General features: G+C 43.4%; 1 protein-coding gene across 1 annotated transcript in view; it reads left to right on the top strand.

Moving 5' to 3' along the window:
- Window positions 1-9,802, top strand: part of slc4a2a (solute carrier family 4 member 2a) — a gene marked incomplete at both ends in the record, with an annotated part of 32,240 nt that extends 22,438 nt beyond the window's left edge. The window contains 13 exons of the mRNA XM_083690260.1: window positions 83-182; window positions 754-938; window positions 1,556-1,772; window positions 2,158-2,361; window positions 2,877-3,025; window positions 3,462-3,656; window positions 3,965-4,171; window positions 4,479-4,568; window positions 5,019-5,185; window positions 5,852-6,105; window positions 6,366-6,535; window positions 9,161-9,334; window positions 9,722-9,802. Of these exons, the coding sequence (XP_083546386.1) occupies window positions 83-182; window positions 754-938; window positions 1,556-1,772; window positions 2,158-2,361; window positions 2,877-3,025; window positions 3,462-3,656; window positions 3,965-4,171; window positions 4,479-4,568; window positions 5,019-5,185; window positions 5,852-6,105; window positions 6,366-6,535; window positions 9,161-9,334; window positions 9,722-9,802 (2,193 nt within the window). The remainder of the gene's footprint in view (window positions 1-82; window positions 183-753; window positions 939-1,555; window positions 1,773-2,157; window positions 2,362-2,876; window positions 3,026-3,461; window positions 3,657-3,964; window positions 4,172-4,478; window positions 4,569-5,018; window positions 5,186-5,851; window positions 6,106-6,365; window positions 6,536-9,160; window positions 9,335-9,721) is intronic.
- Window positions 9,803-12,225: the final 2,423 nt, after the last annotated feature.

Below are 12,225 nucleotides of genomic sequence, written 5' to 3'. Positions count from 1 at the left end.
CGTGTGTGTTCTCAAATTGTTTTCAAGCCGGTCTGTGTGTTTGTGAGTGAGACAGCAGTCTAAACCCCTCCGTCCCCTACAGAAAGACGCTCCGTTGACATTGCACAGGTCCAAGTCCAAGCACGAGCTCAAGCTGCTGGAGAAGATTCCTGAAAACGCAGAGGCCACGGTCGTCCTTGTGGGTAGGCATCGTCACTCTACTCTCATTTTCTTTATTTTACTCTAATTTTTTCTTTAATTTATCCTTTATTTAAAAAAGAACAAACAAACATTCGTAACAGTACCTACATCAAATCAACAATACCGTAATGCTATACAGTAGGCATAGGCTGCTATGTGATGAAAGTTTAAAGCTAGACTTGGGATAGCTTATGACAGCTGATTCGATTTTACACAGATTTGATTTGACACACGACACAGATCATGATTCAGGTCATCTAACTGGAAAATGTTATGCCGAGACTATTACAGTAGCATCAGTAGTATTTTAGCAGCTGTAGTGGTAGATTAGGTTGTAGTATGTTGAGTCTTATATCCCTACCACTCCTTCTACAGCATGGCCTTCCTGGAGCAGGACTAGTAATATTTTGTTGTGTTTGTACTGTCAGCATTGATGACACAACAATGTAGTATATGTAGTAACTGAAACAGAAGAAACAGTCATTGGTAGTAGCAGCAACATGTGTATTCGTTGTGGACCAGTCATAGTTGTTGCATGTTGTGTTTATTTGAGTTCCTATCACTACATCGCAGGTAGCGTGGCGTTCCTGGAGCGGCCGTCCATGGCGTTCGTGCGTCTCCAGGAGGCGGTGCTACTGGAGTCGGTGCTGGAGGTGCCCGTCCCCGTGCGTTTCCTCTTCCTGCTGCTGGGTCCGCCCACCGCTAACATAGATTACCACCAGATCGGCCGCTCCATCTCCACACTCATGTCTGACAAGGTGAGCCGCACACCCTCTGTCAGGAGAACGGGAGCCATAGTTACATAGTTTACGAGATTATCAGTGGCAACTACTAGCAGCTACTTCAACTCTATACACAATCACGTAATTGCTAATATGCCACTTTCAAGAACATTTACATTTACATTTATGGCATTTAGCAGACGCCTTTATCCAAAGTGACTTACAACAAATACATTTGTTTAAGTAAGTGAATGATCTATCCAATAGTCATCATAAGACAAAGTAATCAATGCTCACACCAGGGGCCATAGGCTGTCGTAATGCCAGTAGGCTTTTTATTTATTTATTTATTTTATTGTCATAATCAATAAATAAAGTTGGTTCCTTTCTCTAGCACTGTGTCTGCCGAACGATCTACCTGTTCTTATTAAAGGTTTTACTTACGATGACTTTTACATAGTTGATTCACTAACTTAGACAAATGTAGTTATTGTAAGTCGCTTTGGGAAAAAAAGCGCTGTTGAATGACTTAAATGAAGTGAAATAAGTCATACTATAAGTAAGCACTTAGTCAGCACTTTATAACGAATACCTAACGAATGTTGTTATTACGGTCACGGTTATCACACACTGTCCACTAAACCGCTCACCAGCACTTCCACGAGGCGGCGTATCTGGCGGACGAGCGCCAGGACCTGCTGAGCGCCATCAACAGCTTCCTGGACTGCAGCATCGTGCTGCCGCCGTCGGAGGTGGGAGGGGAGGAGCTGCTGCGCTCCGTTGCTCGCTTCCAGAGGGAGATGCTCCGCAAGAGAGAGGAGCAGGGGGGAAAGCTGCAGGCCAAAGAGCCTAAGAGCCGGGAAAAAAAAGGTAACGCACACGTTTTACAGACGTACTGTCTTGGTATCACACGTACCAGAGCAAGGAGCTTGAACGCAAACTGCAGCCCAAAAGCTGAAGGCAATATCGAGGTCATTGTACACTCATACATTCAGTGTGTGGGAATAAAAAAATAAGTGAACATTATACCTTGTTTTGACTCCTTTTTTCCTCCCTTCTACACCTCTCTCTCTCTCTCTCTCTCTCTCTCTCTCCCCCTCTCTCCCTCTCTCTTTCTCCCTCTCTCTCTCTCTCTCTCTCTCTCTCTCTTCCTCCCTCTCCCTCTCTCTCTCTCTCTCTCTCTTCCTCCCTCTCCCTCTCTCTCTCTCTCTCTCTCTCCCCCCCTCTCTCTCTTTTGCCCTCCCCTTCTACCCAGATCTGTCGGTGCCCTTCAAGCCCGGGGACGACCCCCTCCAGAGGTCTGGCCGTCTGTTCGGGGGTCTCATCCGGGACGTGACGCGGCGCTACCCTAAATATGTCAGTGACTTCAGGGACGCTCTGAACCCCCAGTGTATGGCCGCCGTCATCTTCATCTACTTTGCCTCCCTGTCCCCCGCCATCACCTTCGGAGGACTGCTGGGTCTGTCACCGCTCTCATAGGGGGGGAGGATACTGACGGGGAGAGGTGTGGAGAGAGGGAAGGAAAGAAGATGGAGAGAGGGCAGGGGAGAAGAAAGAGGGAGAGAAGGGGAGAAGAAGAATTGTGGGGGAGATGTATGGGGAGGGAAGGGGAAAGGGAGGGGATACTGAGGGGGAGAGGTGTGGAGAGGGGGAGGGAAAGAAGATGGAGGGCAGGGGAGAGAAGGGGAGAAGAACAATTGGCGATGTACGGGGAGGGAAGGGGAATGGGAGGCAGGGAAGGGGAAGGCGTTTAGTTTAGGAGAAAAGGTGAGAGAAAAGGAGAAATGGGGAGAGAAAGGTGTTACTTTTAAAGACAGTTTAGACCCCCCAATACACACAAATAGCATCGCCATATGTCGCCTGGGCTACTCTGAGAGAACAAGAGAAAGAGAGAACTGAGGCTGGGAAAAACAAGGGATATGACATACGCTATCATTTAGATGTGGTGTTCACTTCCTCTGTCCCCTCCTCTAGGTGAGAAAACAGAAGGACTGATTGGCGTTTCTGAGCTCATCATCGCCACGTCGATGCAGGGCATCCTCTTCTCCCTGTTGGGGGCCCAGCCCCTCTTGGTGGTGGGGTTCTCCGGGCCAGTGCTGGTGTTCGAGGAGGCCTTCTACTCTGTGAGCCACTGACCACTCTACATGGTTTTTACAAATCCCCCTCAAAGCTAGATAAAGGAATAGATCTGGAGGAATGAAAACCAGTTCATACACTACAGTGGGCCATGGGGACTCATTTTTGGAAGCCCCTCTCACTCACCCCCCTCTCACTCACCCTCAAAATGTACATTAGAGTAAACAGGGACAATAGTGTTGAATGATACAATACTATTTTAAACCAATTATAAACCCTTCCTAAAGCCTACATACATAAAGCAGTCTTATAATTCTTGTAAAGGGTTTTTAACCAGGTCCTTACATGTGACATAATCCTTATATACATTATTTATTTGTGAAGCATGTGTTTAGGCTTTAAAACGGCTTTATGGGTTAGTGGGATTTCATAGAATTTGGGACCAGTGGAACATCACAGAACAGTGTACCCATCTGTGTGCAGTTCTGCAAGGCCAATGACATGGAGTACCTGACGGGCCGGGTGTGGATCGGGTTCTGGCTGGTGTTCATCGTGGTGCTCATGGTGGCCTTTGAAGGCAGCTTCCTGGTTCGTTTCGTCTCACGCTTCACCCAGGAGATTTTCTCCTTCCTCATCTCCTTAATCTTCATCTACGAGACCTTCTCCAAGCTTGTCAAGGTGAGGTCGATTGCGGTCACGTCATCAAGTGAATTTATGGTGACCTACAGTAAGCATTCATAACATTCATGATCAGGTTTATGGCTATTACACATAATGGTTATGATGGTAATGGTTAGCTTGTTCACTGGCTGACATAAGTACTAGAATCAAATGGTTTGTCTGCCTTTGACGTTTTATGTCATGCTGATGACACTTCTAAGTCTTACCATTTGACTGTGTGTGTGTGTGTGTGTCTGTCTGTCTGTCTGTCTGTCTGTCTGTCTGTCTGTCTGTCTGTCTGTCTGTCTGTCTAACCCTCATTCTAGATCTTCCAAGAACATCCCCTCCAACGCTGTTGTGAGGGCAACAGCACAAACATGTCTTCGGCCTGCAACAGCACGGTGCCTGCCGTGCCTGGCAAGGTTGTGGGAGAGCCCAACACGGCCCTCCTGTCCCTCGTCCTCATGTCCGGAACCTTCTTTATCGCATTCTACCTGCGCAAGTTTAAAAACAGCGCCTTCTTCCCTGGCAGGGTAAGTACAGCATGCATAGGCTCATTGGCCCCTTTTGCCTTTGATCTTACACTATCTGGTCTAACTCATATCTACTGGTATCTCCAGTTTTACAATTTGCCATTTAAGTGTATATTTCGCTCCTACACCTGTGGCAGGAACACTGTGATTATAGTATAGGCAGATTTACTGCAGCCATATTGCGTGTACATCCAACTTTCATGGATGGTCTGATACATTCTAATTTAGTAGTATTATATATCGTAACGGAGTTGATTATTTCAGCCAATCTCTGCTTCAAAGTCAGACAGTCGTGTGTTGCTTCTAGCTCCGCAGGATCATTGGAGATTTTGGGGTTCCAATAGGGATTTTTATCATGGTGCTGGTGGACTACAACATGAAGGACACCTTCACTCAGGTAATTACGTAGTAAATACTGTTGGCACAGTATTGGCATGCAGCTTGAAGGTCACTCTTCCAAGAGGCTGATTGTCTGTAAAGTAGACATTTGATTGTTGTTGCTGGCTGTAGGGCCACTGGAATCCATTTTAGCAACAGTAAACACCAATAAACTAAACCAATTTGATCAAGATTAAATGGTGTCATTCTCTCTGGCTCACTAGAGATGTACCCTCTGTATTCGGAATGTAACTGTGTTGGCACAAGACTAGTATATGAACAAATAATGCATACATTAGGCAAACACCAGCTGATGTACAACTAACTTCATTCCATCATGTTGACTGCTGGTCTCCAGCCAAACATTTTGATGTACAGGATTGTTTCCCCCTTTGACTACAAAGGTCAGTGTTTCCTGCACCTTTTCTACCCCCTCACCCTGACCTTTCCTCTTTGACCCCTGGTACAGAAGCTGAGCGTGCCTAAAGGCTTCTCTGTGACGAGCCCAGAGAAGCGGGGCTGGCTGATCCCCCCTCTGGGCTCCGATGGCCAGTTCCCTGTCTGGATGATGGCCGCCAGCATCCTACCTGCCCTGCTTGTCTTCATCCTCATCTTCATGGAAACGCAGATCACTACGTTAGTTGCTTCTCACCCTAGCACTTCATCGTTACGTTTATAGGCTGGTCACACACAGTTTTTGCCAGGCCAGGTGCATTCCTTACATTCTTTATTTGTATAACATTCTATGAAGAGTTTGATGGCCACCTGTGTATAATGCTTGTGGTGCATTATAATACTTATCCTTTCATAACACATCACGGCTCCTATGAACAGCCTATGCCAATACATAGATGCCTATACATTAATTACATACAGTAAAGGTGGTTAATGCAATTCTTCACATCATTCAGTACTGTAAGTGTTATTTGTCAGTATCTTCCCAGTATCTACCCGTTCCCTCTCCCTTCCCATTATCATCTTTGTCTTCTCTCCCTCTCTCTCTTTCCCAATACCCCTTATCTCTCTCTCTCTCTCTCCATTTCACTTGCTGTCTCCTTCATGCTTTCTATGTATAATGTTGTATTTCAAATTTTACAAGACACAGCAATCAATGAATCAATCAGTCAATCTTTATTTAACAACACACACAACACAACACACTTCATAGGAATAAAAGAAGCAGAGAAGCAGCTAAAATACAAATAACAGGTAACTGGTAAGAATGGGACAACAAAAGAACAAGTAACAAAATAATAAATAAATACAAAATGTCATTCTTTCTCTCCCTCTACTCCCCCTCAGGCTGATCGTCAGTAAGAAGGAGCGCATGTTGGTGAAGGGCTCAGGGTTCCACCTGGACCTGCTGCTCATCGTAGCCATGGGCGGGATCTCGGCCCTCTTCGGCCTCCCCTGGTTGGCTGGTGCCACGGTGCGCTCCGTCACCCACGCCAACGCTCTAACTGTGATGAGCAAGGCTGTCGCCCCGGGAGACAAGCCCCGTATCCAGGAAGTGAAGGAGCAAAGGGTAACAGGGCTCCTGGTGGCTGTTTTCGTTGGTGGGTGTCACATTCAATACCTTATGAAACTCTGAGACCACTTCTTCCTGAACATTATTTGTACTGTGGCATACCGCTGCATTTAACATGACATGACAGACATGATTGATATACTATATCATCCTCAAATGATGATATTATGCGATCATAACTGCTTGAATTATTAGCTTAATGATGGAGAGTATAGAATATCATTTTTCAAAAAGTGATTCCTCCTGATGTTCACAGGGTAGCAATGTCTTCTCTCCTCCCCTGGGCAGGTATGTCCATTGTGATCGGAGATCTCCTGCGCCAGATCCCCATCGCAGTCCTTTTCGGGATATTCCTCTACATGGGTGTGATGTCACTCAATGGTATCCAGCTCACAGAACGCATGCTTCTGCTGCTGAGGCCCCCCAAGTACCACCCTGACCACACCTATGTCCGCAAGGTCAGTGACATCCCAGCACACCTACTGTGGGATCTAGGGGCAGCTTCCCAAACACAGTACATGAAGTTTCATTCCAAAACGTTATATCCACCATTGTCCCAAAAATATTTTCTTTCCAATAAAATAATTGCTGTCATATAATAAAACCCTTCATGATATATTTGTAAGGACAGTAGCCATGTTATGTTATTTGTTTACATCATAATTAGGGCTGTATAGATAGAATGGAATAGAATAATCAAACAGATGTATGAACTAAAGCTTTTGTAGATGGATTTATATTAATATCTGTTTCCACATTTATGTTCGGCAGAGACTTTTGGCTATATTTTATTGATAGCAAAGCATATCTAATATTGATAATCTGACTCCAATGTAATTATCACTATGTGCAAATAATTGTTGAGTCTGTGCTTATTTAGTGTAAGAAAGGTCAAATAGAATTAATCAAATTAGGTTTTAATAATACTGTGTACTTATACATATATTACAAGGCAAATGCTTCATAGAAAAATTGTACGTTCTAATAGAGAGAGTAGAGAAGGAGGGAGAGAGATTACCACAGGTCATCACAAAACAATGCTACTCACAACATGATGAGAACCTCACAACAGGACACAGGAACAAGAGAGAGAGCTTTTCCCTGACCTCTGCTTTTTATATCATCCTAAAAACCACAGTATTTAAATCAGGAGCTGTTGATAAGGAGACCACCAACTATCATTCATCTTATTGCATCTAAACTGATGACATCACAGTTGACACCTCAAGACATTCCACAGAGCTCAAAGCCATTTGTTTCCGGGGATAGTAAACTTAAGAAGATTGGGGCACAATTGAAATTTGACACACATTTTAGAAAAACATTTATTGGATTTCTATATGTCAGATCAAGGACAAGAAGTTAAAGCTATAGTGAGCAAATGTGTTTAATCGACTGCCAGCCCTAATAATGATCATATTCTGATTTTATCAGTCTTGATTATTAAGATTATGATAAATGTTACATTCCCAAAGATTTTGCTAATCGAAATATACAGTTTGGAATGAAATACAAATTATGTCAACATTTGCCACCTGAATGTTTAGATTAGATTAGATTCAACTTTATTGTCATTGTGCAGAGTACAGGTACAGAGACAACGAAATGCAGTTAGCGTCTAACCAGAAGTGCAAAAAAGCAGAAAGTGCAATGAACAGTATTTACAGGTAGTGCAATATATGAGCAGTAAGTAGTGCAGTATAATATAAGTAGTGCAGTGTGAGCAGTATATGAGTAAGCATTAGCATTATAGCAGAGTAAATAAGTTACAGTATGAACAGTGTAGCAGCATATGAACTGTATAGTAATGCAGTCTAGCAGTATATATGTATTCACAGTACATGAGGTAGATAGCAGAATAAATATAAATATGGAATGCCGTATGAACAGTATAAACAGGTATGTACAGTATGTGCAGAGTATTAACAGTAGTATTAAGAAAAATATAAAGATATGTGCATTATGAACAGTATGAACAGTATGGACAGATATGTACAGAAGAGCAGTGGTATTGAGGAAGAGCAGTGGTATTGAGTAAGAGCAGGGGAGTGGTATTGAGTAAGAGCAGGGGAGGGGAGTGAGGTCCGACTCCTGCTGAAGGCAGGAGGGGAGAGGGGAGTGACAGTGCAATTGTCCGGGTGGGGGGGGGGGGGGGGGGGGGTTGCAGGGGTTGCAGGGGTTGCAGGGGTAGTAGGTTGTCAGGTAGGTGCAGTGTTCGAGTTCAGCAGGGTGACAGCCGCAGGGAAGAAGCTGCCTCTGAACCTGCTGGTTCGGGTGCGGAGAGACCTGTAGCGCCTCCCGGAGGGGAGTGGGGTGAAAAGTCTGTGGTTGGGGTGAGAAATGTCCTTGACGATGCTGCGTGCCTTACGCAAGCATCGTTTGCCCTGGACAGCTTCGATGGAGGGGAGTGAGGAACCGGTAGATGCGTTGGGCAGTTTTCACCACCCTCTGCAGTGCTTTCCGGTCAGATGCCGAGCAGTTGCCATACCACACTCATGTCTCAGATGGCAATAGGAACACTACCCCCCCTATACTAACCCTAAACCCGAGACCTCTTCTCCCCTGCTATCCCCCTGTACAAGTTCTCTCCTGCTAATAAAATATATATCTATAAAAAACAAAAAATGCCTACTGGCATTACGACTGCCAATGGCCCCTGGTGTTAGCATTGATTACTTTGTCTTATGATGACTGTTGGATAGATGATTCACTTACTTAAACAAATGTATTGTTGTACGTCGCTTTGGATAAAGGCGTCTGCTAAATGGCATAAATGTAAAAAAAAAAAAAATTTAAATGATGTCACCTTTCATATCATTATCATGACAATTTATTAAATTATCATGATATCGACTTTTTCCCCATATCGTCCGGTACCATACATTGTACTTAATTATAGAGTGTAACTCAATGAGAAAAGATCGATTCAAACAATATAGTTTGTTTTTTGTCCATTCTTTCCTTGATGTACAGACAGCATAACAATACAATAAATAGCGTAGTGTAGTGGAATATCAATGCAGCTAAGCTAGTCTTTGCAGCATACATAACCGTACTGCTCTGCTAATATCTCTCTGTTCCAGGTGAGGACCTTGCGCATGCACCTGTTCACAGTCATCCAGCTGGTGTGTCTGAGCACGCTCTGGGCGGTCATGTCCACCGCTGCATCGCTGGCCTTCCCCTTCATCCTCATCCTCACCGTCCCCATTAAGATGTTCCTGCTGCCCCGCATCTTCACCAAACGAGAGATGCAATGTGTAAGTCTGAGTCCTACCACACACACACACAAACACACACACACACACACACACCAGGGGAGCAATCCTGCAGAGAGATTTTGAAGCCGGCTATACCATGTGGCCATGGGGAGAACTGCAGCTTGTGCCAAAAAGCATGTTTCCCCGTTGAAACCAACGTTAAACTTTGTACTCCATCTGTTCTCTCTGTCTCCCTGTCTTGTTTTTCTGGTCTAGCTGGTTGTTGTTGTTGTTGTTCTTTTTTGTAATGTCCACTTCTTTTTGTAAAGTGTCTTTGGGTCAAAGAAAAGCCCCTCATAAGGTTCATCCTAAATGCTGACCATGACCACTACTCTTGACCTCGAAGCTCAGTTTCTCTCTCTCTCTCTCTACCTTTGTCTCTCTCAGTTGGACGCAGACGACGCAGAACCGACATTTGATGAGAAGGAGGGGCAGGACGAATACACAGAGATGCATATGCCTGTATGATTGAATGCCCCTTCTGGATTGGATGGACCAAACTGATGGGCCATTCTGCCAAACAATAGGGGCCCTATATCCATTAAGCTTGCCCCTAACCCACCTAATCCTTAATTTGTTCACCTGATGCTTTATGGCACACAACTGATCGTCTTTTTTAATGGAATTGTTTGAATCCTTGTTATAGTCCCCAATCGTGTATTTTGTATTTTTTATATTTTGCATTTTGAAAGGTCATGTTGACGATGTCACAGGATGTTTTACGTATATCTTTGAGGGGTGTTAGGTAGGAGTGGGAGGTACCTTGTGTCAAAGTTGGGGATTGTGATGATAGTGATGACCCTCTAGTAATGTTCTTCAGAGTGTCCTGAATCAAATACTGGTTGCAATTAATTGATTTCAATGTAGCTCTTCAACTTCCAGTCAAACTTCCCGATTCTATGGCTTGTACTCCTGCTGTAGTATCTTCTTGCTCATCATACCTATACAATACCTCTGATAGCTTATACTAGAGCTTAAAGCAGTAGACCAAGCAATGTGTTTGTGGAGCCTGTTGGCCAGCAGCTTGCAACTGTGACACCACTATAACCTTATACGTCAAATCAAGATTGTTTAGAGAGATAGCTGTAAGTGTTTTGCTGTTTGATATTGTAATGTATTTCCCCTCCACCTCATCATATCCAGTATCCACACGACATAGGAAATCGAGCAGTGGAGGTAGAAATCTGAGGACAGGCTCATTGTAATGCATGGAACGGAATGAGGAATTGTATCAAACAATTGTGTGTTTGATACCATTCCTCATTCCATTCCATGTATTACAATGAACCCGTCCTCTGATTTCTGCCTCCACCAGCCTCTGAAATCGAGAGCATGAGAACGATTTATTGATGACTGTTTCACGTCTTTTTACCTCGATGGTGGCAATTCTATGTGGCTATGCAATTATGTTATCATTATGAGATACAATAACAGTGTCCCCCAGCACACCAAAGAGTTCTAACCATGTCCTAGTAGTTTTATGTTCAAATTGATCAGTTAGACTGAGTCATAGAGGACAGCAAAATAGTATAAAACTAACCTTAGCCACAGTTGCAAAGCTTACAATAGCACTATTAGCCTGGCAAGATTGAAGCTCTGATGTGTGATTCACTCATCAATCTTCTGGCAATTCATTCCAGAAAGTTATCTTAGATGGTGCCTTTGAAACCAGAGAAGGAAAGAGTCCAGTACAATCTGATATTAAGAGGAAGCAGAGAGGGTTATTGTGGTAAGCTCCCAAATCAAGCTTTAGGCTGTGACCAAAAGCTCATACTGCCTACTGTTTACTAAACGTATCTACTATATACTAGGCATACTACATACTATTTAGAGCCTACTGTACTGTTAGGTGAAGTATGCAGTAAGGGACACATTTTGAACATACTACACCTCATTCATACTGAGAAACAGTCATCTGTAGCTCAACCATGTTGTTCATGGTCATTGGTTTGTTTTCGTTACTGCCCGCTTATCTTACCTGCACCATTAATATATATATATATATGCCATTTAGCCGATGCTTTTATCCAAAGCGACTTACATTGCAGTGAGTGCATACATTTCAGTATATATGGTCCCAGCAGGAATCAAACCCACAATGCTCTACCAACTGAGCCACAGAGGGTCAGCAGCTTGCGACTGTGACACCACTATAACCTTATACTTATTGAATTGTGGGACTAAAATCGGAAAGGACTTCCTGAATAGTGTGCAGTGAATTCATCCTACATGGAAAGGCAAATGTAGTATGACATCCTGCCATTTTATACATACTCAATTTCGTTAAATTTTGCATACTGCAAAAATTTCCTACCATGCATACTGAAAATGGCTACTAAATAGGTTACAGTATGAGCATTTGGTCACAGCCTTAGTATGCTTGCTTCCAATCAGATGATGTTGAGGACAAATGTCAGGGAACCATAGCAGGTCTAAAATACTACTACAGTGCCCTCTGGTGTATGTTTGGTACAAAGGGGTCATCTGAAATCTGTGTCCAGTAAAATACATTGTCCATTTTTTTTCCTATCCCCTTCCTATACTAAGACTGACAAACACTGTAGCTACTAGTGATGTACAGTGATGTAAGTTGAGCCTTGTTTTGCGGAGAAAATCGCAGTGATCAGAAAATCGTTACTATTTTGGGCCCATGACTTCAAATGAAGATTACTGGACACCTTCTGATTTGCAGATACTCATAATGTTATGGTTTTAAACTGTTGTGCTATGTCAGGTTCATCATAGGTCATGTCATCTTTTCAAAAGTAGTGGTGCGAAGATAGAATACAGAAAGTGCTTTAAATATTTGTTATCTCATGTTTTTGTCCCTCCATATTTTCTTATTTGGGTTTTTTTTTGTTTTGTTTTACTATTCATTTCATTTACATTTT

This window comes from Argentina silus, assembly GCF_951799395.1.
Source record: "Argentina silus genome assembly, chromosome: 1".
Classification (NCBI taxonomy): domain Eukaryota; kingdom Metazoa; phylum Chordata; class Actinopteri; order Argentiniformes; family Argentinidae; genus Argentina; species Argentina silus.
Note: the sequence above shows the minus strand (reverse complement) of the source record. Positions and strands in the feature narration are given on the sequence as shown.